We start from the raw sequence: 12,702 nt of genomic DNA on the forward strand, positions 1-12,702 counted from the left end.
GAAAGATGTATAGCACATATGACAATTCATGATAACATGAACCTTTAACAAAGTCTGCCAGAACTACATACCTATCAGGCATAATGGGGACCACACACACAACACACACACACACACACACACACACACACACACACACACACACACACAATGTTTTTTTTTCTGCTTGTGGTGGAAGAAATAGTACATTTGCTCCCAGTAAAATGTATTCCTGTTTGCTATTACCTCAGTCTCAACAACAGTAGCCACAGAAAGTGGAATCAATGGATTCCAGAACAAATGACACCTCTTGCAACAGGCTACACAACGTAACAACCATTGGACAGTGACAGCACAGTCATCCGTAAAAGTACCATACACTGTGACTAGAGAACCAACATTGGCTCAGGCAGCTTAATAACAGAGACGAGGAAGTAATGAGCTTACTACAGAAAAGAAAAATATATTTGCAATTTCTTGGACTATTGGGCTATAATTGTGGACTCTTTGTTTATGGTGGTTATAAATACCAGTTATAGAGAACTTTCCTGATTTGAGCATCAGTCTTTAATAATAATAAATGAGGCATAAATAGCTTCTGTCATCTTAATGATGTCCGAAGTATGTTAATAAATACTAGATAATAATAGTAAATAAGTAAATCTTTGCAAGATAGTGATGGTTATAAGATATTTTAATGGATGTTTATATAAATTCAGCTTCATTGTGTAGTATCTCTTATTTACTCCTCTGATATTCAATTTTGCACACATAGGAGATAATGTCCTCCAGGTCTGTGAAACAACTGAAGGGTTCATTATATTTATAAAAAAAAATGCTCTGCTTATTTCTGCAACCACAGTTCACTATCTCAAGTAAGATTAATTTTTCTTCACACCGATATCCAGATTTAAGTAGCCAGTGTTCTCACATAACATGTAATTCATTAAACTGATATATGTCTGCAACAACTATAAACATAATTTCTTATTGAATTACAGTGACTGTTTTTAATAAAACAGTTCATATCACTGTAATGTAAAATACATAATTAATTTTGGTTACTGAACATTTACCAATATGAATTGCTAGTTACTGACCACCTGTCGTGCATGATTATGATTTAACCAAATTAGTTACAGACATTAAACTGCAATTATTTGGACTGCTTTAATGAAAGTCTTTATCAAAGTGTCCACAAAATAACAAAGAGAAGCTGTAACAAATACTTGGAAATGAAAGAATAGTTTGCAAGACTGTCTCACTCCCTCAGAGTCACTAATTCAGAAATTATTTTAATACATACATCTTACCATGCAGCAAATAAAGAGCACAGAAAAAGGGTTTACCTCATCAGTGTCTGAGTTGAAAAGAAGAAGATCAAAAGGAATAGCAGCCACCAAGTCTATTACAAACCAGCCTTTCAGGTAATGCACTGCAATCTTCCCTGGATGAGATACTACCTCTTCATTGCTGTTCACATATGTTGTGCGGAAATTTATAAGTATGTCTATGATGAATGTTACATCAACTGAAAAAGATTAAAATGTTGTTCTCTTAACATAATTGTATAAAGTAATCCACAAAAGTACAAGTAAAGAGTACAAAAGTCTAGTGGGATAAAGAATTCTTTTTCAGGAATCTGTGCAGACAATGAAATGATCATTTTTAGGATCCACAAAACTGATGGGCTACATATTTCCTCAGTTAGATGATAAATCTGCTACATAATTTTCCAAAACAGATGAAAAGAATAAAAATAAATCTAGCACATAAGTTACTTACAAAAACACCATCATTTTCCTTGGATCTCAATACCCATCATTTTCCTTGGATCTCAATGCAGGGGAGAAAATTTAGGAATATGGAAATACAAGGGGTAAACAAAAAGTTTCCATTCAAAGGCCATGTAGTCCATAATCAATATGCCAGCCAGGCAAAACTGCCATCAACATTGATGGCAGTTGATGTGTTGAAAAGAATAACACCATACTGGCCCTGTTTCAACACACTGGTATTAATGTAGGCACAGTTAACATTTCTGCATTTACCATCAGGTCAGAATAACACGAATGCCACACTACACCCTTGCCTACTTGTCAGTGCTTAAATAACCACTTCGGAGTTGTGCTACATTGCATATACGCTGCAGCCATGCCCTCAAAAGGAAACTCCTTGATCACCCCTTATAATAAAAAAATTGAAAAGAGAATGGTTACATGATTTGCCCAAAACGAAGAAAAATTGATTAGAGAAACATTTGTTGCGCATTCGAATGATGCCCAAAATAATCTACAATAAGTAGATGAGATTCCCATATGTTAGTGAAGTATGAGGTCACTGGGTGACATTCCACCAGACAATTAACGTCTACTACCCTTTAAAAACCTAAGACTCTAATTTACACACTCATCTTTAAATTCTCAATCTCCCCTCATTTGCTGTACATGATTTTGAGCATAATTCAGAAGTGTATCAAATGTTTGCATGATCTAACTTATTTCTTAATTTTAGATACATCATTTCACAAAACATTTTTCCTTTTACCAATTTTTTTGCAAGTTTTGTTCAGAAAGCATGAAATATATTATATTTCAATATTGATTGGTATTCTATTATTGTGAAGAGTAAGTAGGTTAAGAGAAAGTAGACACATTTCAATTTACCCAGTAATTTAATATTTTTGGACACTTCATTTACATAGCTAGCAGCAGCTGTTGTGGAAATATTTCAGTTTTCCCTCAAATCATTAATTAAATTTTTCTTAATTACCATGATTACTTTTGAGCAATTACATGCTTTTGCAAAAGTAGACCTTTCACACTGGTCACTTTAATACTCTATTTGTTCATATCCTATTCTTAGCTTTGTTATGAAAATTTGGACAAAAATACATTGCTTCATTTCTAGTGAGTCTTGTTTCCAATCCACTCAAATATTTGACCCCAAGGAATATATGAAAAGGGCAGAAATTATGTGTGGTACTTATTAACATCAGTGCTTAACTTACCCTAGACTTGAAATGCTTGACAAGTGTCTTATTTTCTTTTACATTTTTTAGTAAGCTGCATATACAAAACAAGATTGCTACATTAATAAAAAGTAATTTTTCATTTGCATTGTTCTGTTAGATGACACAGTGTGTGTTCTGCATAAGTACATAAAACATGAATACAATAGTGATTTTCAGTGACAAAATAGCTACTCATGCAACTACAAATACTTACTTTACAGCAACACTACAGTAAATTAAAACAAATATATAACTGATATGATTTAATTCACTTGTTAATTGGTCTTTTCTATAAACAGGTACAGTGAGATAGTTTACAAGTGATGAGAATAATTTAATGTGAACATGTTTCAAATTAGATGTTAGTTAAGTGAAATATAATAATAAAATAATATTCATATGGTGGAAAGTCCAGGTTGAAATATCAACAATTATGAACGGATAGAGGGCTACTCACCACGAAGACGACACACTGAGTCAGAGAAAGGCATGACAAAAAGACTGTTACACATAAGTTTACAGCCAAAACCTCATGAAAAGAAAAATGCACACACATTCACAGCCAGAATGCAGCAGAAACACATTGAACAGGAGCAACAATCTGGAGTGTCCCTTCATCACACAAGACAACCTTGGACTGCTGGAACAACTGAACCACAACCTTCATCACTGCTTTGATTATATATTGTCATGGTCTGAAATTAGGGACTCCTATCCCAGACCTTCCCACCGCTCCTAAGGTAGTGTTCCATTGTCCACACAACCTCCACAACATCTTAGTCCACCCCTGCACCAATCCAATCCCAACTCCTTGCCACAGGGATCATATCTTTGAGGAACACCCAGGTGCAACACCTGCCAAATCCACCCACCCAGTGTTTCCTATTCCACTCCTGTCATATTCATATCCTACCTCATCAGAGGCTGGACCACCTGTGAAAGCAACCAAGTCATAGACTAGCTCTGCTGCAACCATTGCTCAGTTTTACATTGGTATGATGATCACCCATTTGTCCATCAGAATGAATGTTCATGTCAAATTGTGGCAAAGAGCAAAGTGGACCACCCTGTGGTACAATATGCAGCTATTCATAACATGCTTGATTTCAATGGCTGCTTCACAGCCCAGGCAACAAGGATTCTCCCCTCCACCACCAGCTTTTCTGAGTTGCATAAATGGGAGTAATTTTCACAACACACTCTTTGCTCTAAAATTCTCCCATCCTCAACCTGTGGTACCCTACTGTCCTCACAACTGCCAACTGCCACTCAGTTGTTTTTGCCGCCTATGTACTGCCAGCCCCTCACATTTCATGCTGCCTCCATTCACCCTCACTGTGTGCTGCTCTTTGCTGGCACACCCATTGATCTTTTCTCTGCCTCTGACCCTCTCCTTTCTGCATGCCATTTTCCCACCTCTCTCCCTTCTCCACAATGTCATGATGTTCCTGGCAGCCATGTCCTGCCCCCTCTAGTCCCTCAATGTGTCACCAGGCAATGCTGTTTCCTGTTCCCCCATCCATACCCTGCCATCACTCACCCTTCCCTGCCCCACTCCGGATTGCTTCTCCTGTCTGACATATTTCTGTTGCATTCTATCTGGAGCAGCCATAGAGAGCAGTCATGTGTATGTGAGGTGTGCCCGTTTGTGTGAATGTGTGTTTTTCTTTCCAAGGAATACTATGGATGAAAGCTTATATGTAACATGTCTTTTTGTCATGCCTGTCTGCAACTCAACATGTCATGTTTTGGTGATTAGCAATCTATCCTTTCACATTGTTAAAACAATATTCAGTTTTTTCCAGTAAATAGCCACATACAATTCACACTTATTGCAAGTTTTAAGAGTTTCTGTGAAATTCATAAATAATATTGCTCTCTTGTAGAGCAGAGGTTCATTTTGCTTTAGTTTGGTTTGTGCAAAGTAAGTAATCTGTTTTCATTTTCACCTTATATTAATTTACAAATAGTTTTATTTTTACATATTGCATATCTGCAGTTACCTATATAAAATAATGACTTCAATGATTCCCTGAATGCTTAAATCTGATGTCTTTTACATATGTGTCAGTCAAAAAAATATTTTAGCATCTGCAGGAGGAAGTTGGTGACTGAAATTTGGTGAAAATGATTCCACTGCAATGAAAACTGTATTTGATTTAAGGATTGTCATCACAATTCACTTAGCAAATTTGTGAAACACTCTCCCCCATTTCATGATAATCCAAAACTGGCTGCTCTTCTTTGAACTTTTTCAGTGCTACCCACCAATTCTATTTAGCAAGGATTTCATACAGAGGAGCAACACTCCAGAAGTGGATGGGCAAGCACAGTTAGACAGTCTCTTTGATAGATCTGTTGCATCTCTAAGTTGCAATGCACACAGAAGTGTTGTGGTGTTGTTTCAAGCCACCCCCATTCCAGCAAATGAAACAGAGCACACAGAGGTGGCATGGTGGCAATGTGCAGCTTTGTGGTCTGCACTATGTCAATTTGTAGCCACAAGCAGCACACTGAAGTGACACATGATGGAGATTTTCAAGTGTAACACTGCTGTCTTCATCAATTTGAAGTGTCAAAATGTGAGACGATTTTGAGTTAAAATAAAATGAAATATATAGAAAAGTATTCTCAGTTGTATGATCATAATCATGCAAACTATTGCAATTGTAGTAGGCAAGGCAGAGCATGGGAGAACATTGCTGGAGAACTAAATGAAATGAAGCATCATACTCTGATTGCAACATCTATCCTGAAATGGAATGGGAGGGCATTCTATGAAGTGTGTGTGGAGATACTCTCATATACTGTGGAGTTGTCTCATGTGGCTGTATTTAAGTGGCTATTTGGTTTCCTATTGTGGTGGTGGTAGTAGTAGTAGTAGTAGTAGTAGTAGTAGTAGTACTTTTATTCATCTATGGAGTTTTTTTACAAGGATATGGGGCATATCTTGGTATTAGAGATTAAGAACAACAAAATTAAAGTAATTCACATATATGGACATTTATATACATAAAGGTCTAGTATGACAAGAATGTGAAAGGTAGCTGACCATGGCCTTATAGTAGGACATTTACCTGAAGTAATTTAGCAAAACTATAGAAAACATAAATCAGAATGGCTGAATGAAGCTCAGAGCTTCCACACCCCCTCAATGCTATTGACTCATTTGGTTCATCCATAAATTAAATACTGTTTTACAAATAAGTTATTTAATAATGTAGAAGGTTATTGCTACAATTTTCGTCCATTTCTCACTCCTAATCACTGCACACATTACATACACTATACACACAGTGCTTCATAACATTACACACACTATTTGATGACCATTTTGTGTATTGTACCACAACTTCCCAATCACTATCCTGAAAAGCTGAGTTAGTGTCCCTCTATATTGAGTGAGATGTCACGTTTATAAAGAGGATAAGGTATTAGTATTTATTATATATTGCATAGATTTGGTAGGGGGTTTCTCCTGAAGGGAAAAAAGGGAAAATATTATTTGTTTGTGTTACATTTTTTATGAATCCCCTGGTTTGTGTTGTATAAGTAATCCTTCAGTGTATAGAATGTGTTGTTTGACAGAGACTGCCTTTTTAAATAAGTTTATTTCAGCACTTTTTTTAAAATTTCATTTTGAAATTCATTGTACAGTTTTATTCCTAGGCAGAAAATAGTGTTTTCAGTTTTATGTTTATTCTTTTTCAGTGAATGTTAGTGCAGGCTGGATCTTGTTCCATGGTCATGGACAGAGCTGTTTGTGCAGTAATTATCAATGTTATTTTTAATGTGTGTAATTGATCAGTAAATATACTCACACTATGCTGTTAAAAATCCTTAGTTTGTTGAACAGATCTTTATAATGAGGCCAACTAATATTTTCAGTTATTATTCTTATCACTCTTTTCTGCATTTTGAAAACTGTGTTCATATTTTTGTGCATTTGTTCCACAGAAAAGAATACCATAGCTAAAAACTGAGTGTAAATATGAATAGTATGTAACTGAAAGACACTGGCTATTATGTACTGATGACAGGACTGAGGGCATAACATGTTGATGCCATTATGTTTACAAGTATCTTTGTGTGTACACACCACTTCGACTGCGAGTCAATGTTCATTACTGGGAATTTTCCATTTGTTAGAAGTCTGTAAAGATGTCATCTACATTTAAGTGACATTTTCCCAGTTCAGTCTGAAATTTATGGCATTAGTTGTCTTTTTATTCAATGTCATTTTATTGCTTATTGACCAATTGTAAACTACTTGGAGCGTTCCATTTGCTTTGTCTGCAAAGAGTTATCTTGTTTTCTCCATGACTATAATAATACTGTCATCAGCAAAGAGTAACACTACTGGTAAAGTCATTAATGTACATCGGCATCAGCATTGGACATAATACGATACACCGATGAAATCGCATACTAATGTGTTTTGGTTCTGATATGTGTTTTACTAAAAGTTTTGACTTATTGAAGAAATACAATTGCAATACAGCCAGTTTCTATCAAGGAAATACGAAAACACCTTAACAGCTGCATAACTAGTAAGTCAGTCGCAGCCACAGCATCAGTGCAGCCAGGATCATCACTTGAACAAGAAGAGGCAGCGCCAGAATCATCTTCAACAAAAACAGCGAGAAAATGTGAGGATCCAACGGAAGAAACAGTGGCCAGTCCATCAATCAGTAGGATAACCGTAACACCCCATCACCAAAAGGATTTTTTAGACCAAGGCAAGAGAAATGTAAAGACTACAAGGTAAGCAGTGCTCAGTGCTTCTCAGTCTTCCACCAAAATATGCAATGCATAAGAAACAAAGTGCAACAATTAGAAGTGGAACTGCAGTCTATTGACAGCTCACTTGTTTGCTTAACAGAACATTGGTGTAATGGTTCAGAATTATCAAATGTAGCACTACATTCATACATTCTAGCCTGTCATTACAGTAGAAACACTATGAAATGTGGTGGATCATGCATATACGTGAAAGAGGATTATGTATAAAATTAGGAATGACGTCATGGCATTAAGTGAAGATAAACACATAGAAATATCTGCTTTAGATATAAAAAACCTAGATGTATTCCAAAGACTAACAGTATTATGTATTTATCGTGCTCCCAGTGGTGACATGGACACATTCACTACAAAGTTAACCCAAGCATTAGATATGGTCTCCAGCCCCAAAGGCAAAATTATCATTTGTGGAGATCTAAACATTAACATGATGAACCCAGATATGTTGTACAATAATTTTCTGAACATTATGTATGCCTATGGTGTATCACCATTAATTAACACTGCCACTAGGATAACCAGACATTCAGCTTCAAGTATTGACCATATGCTAACAGACATAGAGAAAGATAGATGTGACGTTGTCATAGATGACCTTGGCATCACAGACCATTCCAGTCAGTTATTAAAATTGGGTATAGAATTAGATAATAACACTAAAATACACAAGTACAGTAGGGTTTTCTCTAAGTCAAAAAGAGCTCTATTTGCTGCACTACTTAACAGTGAAACATGGGAGGAAGTGTATAGAGAACCTACTATAAATGGGAAGTTTTCAAAGTTTCTGTCAGTATTTAAATTCAGGTTTGAAGAAGTGTTCCCTAAAGTTCTAAGAATCACTAAATCATCAAACAACAACAGCTGGGTAACCAATGGGATAAGGAAATCTGCTCAAACGCTCAAGCACCTCAGCTCAATGAAAAACTACCCTAATGATTCAGCATTTCATAACTATTATCATAGATACAGAAAGATCTATAGAAAAGTATTGTTAGTGGCTAAAAGGTAGCAAAATGACAAATTTATAGAAAAAGCCAGTAATAAAATCAAAGCAGCATGGAAAATCACCAAACAAGGAACTAATAGGAAAAAATTAAAGCCAGTAAACATACAGTTTCAGCACAATGATACCAAAATAAATGATCCCAAAAAACTAGCAAACTTTGCCAATCAATATTTCAGTAACATAGCTACCAGACTGCAACAGAAGTTCAACAAAACAAAGCAATCACAAACTCTGAACAAAATAGCACACACAATGATGCTATGACCAACCACAGCAGAAGAAGTATCCAATGTTGTGAGTAACCTAAAATGTAAAAATTCAGCAGGCATAGATGAAATACCTGTGTGCTTACTGAAGGACTGCATAGACAACATCAAAGACCCATTAGTGCACATCATCAATGAATCCTTCTCCATGGGTTGCTTCCCAGAAATACTAAAGCATGCAAAAATCCTACCTATATATAAGAAAGGTGACCCAGAAATCATAGAAAACTACAGACCAATCTCATTACTGTCATCCTTTTCAAAAGTCATAGAGACCATAATGAAAAACAGGCTCATGGGGTACTTAACAAAGTTCAATCTTCTGAGTAAAGAGCAATTTGGTTTCCGGGCTGGCAAAAGCACAAATTCGGCTGTAGCTCACTTCTCAAATGTTATCCTTGAAGCACTAGACAAAGGAGACCACATAACAGGGATCTTCCTTGATTTGACCAAAGCATTTGACACGGTAGACCACACAATTTTGCTAAACAAACTAAATGCACTAGGAGTAAGAGGAGTAACAAACATGTGGTTTCATTCATACCTGCAAAACAGGGTCCAACAGGTGGAGATCAATCAAACCAACTCCAATCACACCTTTTCACACCTTTCAAACCCAGAATACATCAACATAGGAGTCCCCCAAGGAAGTGTGCTGGGCCCAATCCTCTTTTTAATATACATAAACGATTTTCCACAAAGTGTCACACATGGTGAATCAGTACTGTTTGCTGATGACAGTAACATCCTAATCAAAGCTGAGTCACCAAGTGCACTCAATGAAAAAGCTGAGGAAACACTTACGCATGTATGCCAATGGATAGAGACTAATAAATTAACCCTAAATGTAAAAAAAACCAACAGTATTAGCTGCCACTTAAACAGAAAACCGAACAGTAGCAAGCTAAAAGTTAATGACGAGCACATAGAATGTGTACCATCAACAAAATTTTTAGGCATGCATGTCGACTCTCAACTAAATTGGACCAAGCACACTGCGGTACTTGGAAAGCGAATAGCTTCAGCATGCTATGCACTTAGGATTATAAATTCAGTGTGTAGTAGTCGGTGTACTAGAACTGCATATTTTGCGTATGTCCACTCTATAATTAGTTATGGCATAACCTTCTGGGGATCAACAGAGCAGAACAGACAAACAATATTTAAGTTGCAAAAACGGGCCGTACGAATCATAACAAAAAGTAGCAGTAGATCCCATTGCACAGAGTTATTTAAATCTTTGGGTATATTGACAGTTCCGTGTGAATACATTTTGCAGACAGTAATATACATAAAAAGACACATTGACCAGTTCCCGATAAACAGTTCCATACATGCACATGACACCAGACACAGACACCACTTACACCTCTATAGGAAAAACAAATCAAAAACTCAAAATAGCATGTTATATAATGGAATTAAATTATACAATAAACTTCCACAAGGGATCAAAGACATAAGCAAAATAGATAACCTGAGGAAATTGCTAAAAAAATATCTCTTGGAAAAGTGCTTTTATACTGTCAATGATTACTTGAGATGATGTGAATGCATAGTAATATGTAAAAATTAGCAACTGTGTCATTAAGTGGTTTAAAAATGCATCTTGTTATAATATTCATGAATTCCGATTGTGACAATTATAAATTTGTGTACCTATTGTATATACTCATGTTGACAACATCCATACAATCCTGATTGTCTACGGATGGATAAATAAAAAAATAAATAAATAAAATAAAAAAATAAATAAATAAAATCTAGCCCCTAATATCTAACCCCTATTATTTGTATCATATTTGCTAGGTATGATCGGAACCAGTCCTTAGCTACTACTTTTATTCCTAATGCTTCTAGCTTACTTAGTGGAATCTTATGGTAAACAGTATTAAAGGCATTATAAAGATCTAAAAATACACCTGTGATGCATTCATCTTTATCAAAAACATCAAATACCACTTTTGTGAATTATATTCTGGCACTTTCCACACTTCTAATCACTTTGGAACTCAAACTGCACTTCACATAAAATATTTTATTTATAAAAGTAATTCATGAATCAGTATTTCATAATTGATTCTATTATTGAGAATGGTGACAGCAGGGAAATTGGCTGGTAATTTTCTATATGTCTTCTGCATTACATTTCTTTAGTAAAGGTACAACTCCCCCCTGTTTTAAATACCCTGGAAATTTGACTGGTGCAAAAGATTAATTTATTATGTTTGTTAAGGGAGCTTGTACACACTCTATACATTGTTTCAGTATACACACTGTGGTTTCTCATGTCATCATTGTACTTAGTGCCTGATTATTTACATGTGTTATATTTGTTTTTGCGCATTTTTATTGTACCTTCTCTGCAATATTTGAAAAAAAGCTCATTTTCATAGTTTGCTAGGTGGTGCAATTATTTATTGCTTTATCTCCCCTCCATTATCGGTATGTTAATATGCTTTTGTTTGTTTCTCCCTGTTTCCTTTGTTATGGCATACCAGATTGTATTGCTTTTATTTTCTGTATTTTTTAATTACTTTGTCAGTAAATAATTTTTTTGCAGCAATCAGCAACTTCCTATCAATCCTTTCATAACTATGATAGTAATTTAAGAATTCTGCCTCATTAAAATTCTTTTTCATGGAGTTAAAGTACTTATGGGTTGAGGGGGGGGGGGGGGGACTTCTTTATACCTGCTGTTAACCATTTGCTTTTGTGATACATTGATACTAAATGGGGAATTTTTGAAAATGTCTTTTCAAAGTTCAGTTTAAATAACATGGATAATTTGAAGTTCACATTTACACTGGCTTCTCTATGCACTTCCTACCAGCTTTGGTTAGCTAGTTCTTTTGAAAAATCTTGTATTTTGATTTCTGATAAATGTCTTGTGTAAGCTTGCAGTTTATGGAATTTTTATATGCCCAATTTTACTGTAATTATTTGACAAATAGTCTAATAGTCTAAGATATTTTACAGCCACATCACACTTTTCCTGTTCACATTTGTGACCACATGGTCAATTATTGATGAGGTCACTGTTGTAACCTACATTGCACTAGAAACCAACAGTGACTTGCCTAAACTCTGAAATATATTTATGAGGGTGCTACTAGTTTCATTTATGATATTTGTGTTTATGTTTATGTCACCACACAAAATTATGTTGAATTTTGTACTTGAGATTTTATCTAGAACTTCTGTAAATTTATTGGAAAAATGTGTCCATACTATGACTGGGAGATGGATACACACAGAAAATGATGAATTTCTTGGTCATATTAAGACCTGTTAATTCAACAGCTGACTTTTTTTAAATGTTTGCCTTCACTCACTATACTAAGGTCATTTATTGCTTTGAATTGTGTTGCTTTTCTGAAACAAATGCATGAAGTACTCTTACAGTTAGAGTCTGTCCTTTCATACAATGGTGATATTATATATTGGATTTATGTGTGTCTGTACCAGAGCTCAGTGAGACAAACTACTGCAGAGTGCAAAGAATGGAGCTCATTTCAAACTGTTGTATTTTATTTTTTATTGATTTCAATTCTTATGCCTGTGTAACATTCCATGTTACTCTTTCAAATTGTTTCTTTTTTCTTTATGGCATGCTGTATTCTACATCTACATGA

The 12,702-nt window shown here is 35.3% G+C and overlaps 1 protein-coding gene across 2 annotated transcripts in view; it reads right to left on the minus strand.

Annotated features, from left to right (window-relative positions):
* The window catches only part of LOC126297448 (potassium voltage-gated channel subfamily H member 6), a 2,320,485-nt gene that overhangs the window by 433,732 nt on the left and 1,874,051 nt on the right, over nt 1–12,702 (minus strand). For both annotated transcript variants that reach the window (XM_049988300.1, XM_049988301.1), the window contains one exon: nt 1,329–1,510. In XM_049988300.1, the coding sequence (XP_049844257.1) occupies nt 1,329–1,510 (182 nt within the window). The remainder of the gene's footprint in view (nt 1–1,328; nt 1,511–12,702) is intronic.

The sequence above is a fragment of the Schistocerca gregaria genome, chromosome X (genome assembly GCF_023897955.1).
Source record: "Schistocerca gregaria isolate iqSchGreg1 chromosome X, iqSchGreg1.2, whole genome shotgun sequence".
NCBI lineage: Eukaryota > Metazoa > Arthropoda > Insecta > Orthoptera > Acrididae > Schistocerca > Schistocerca gregaria.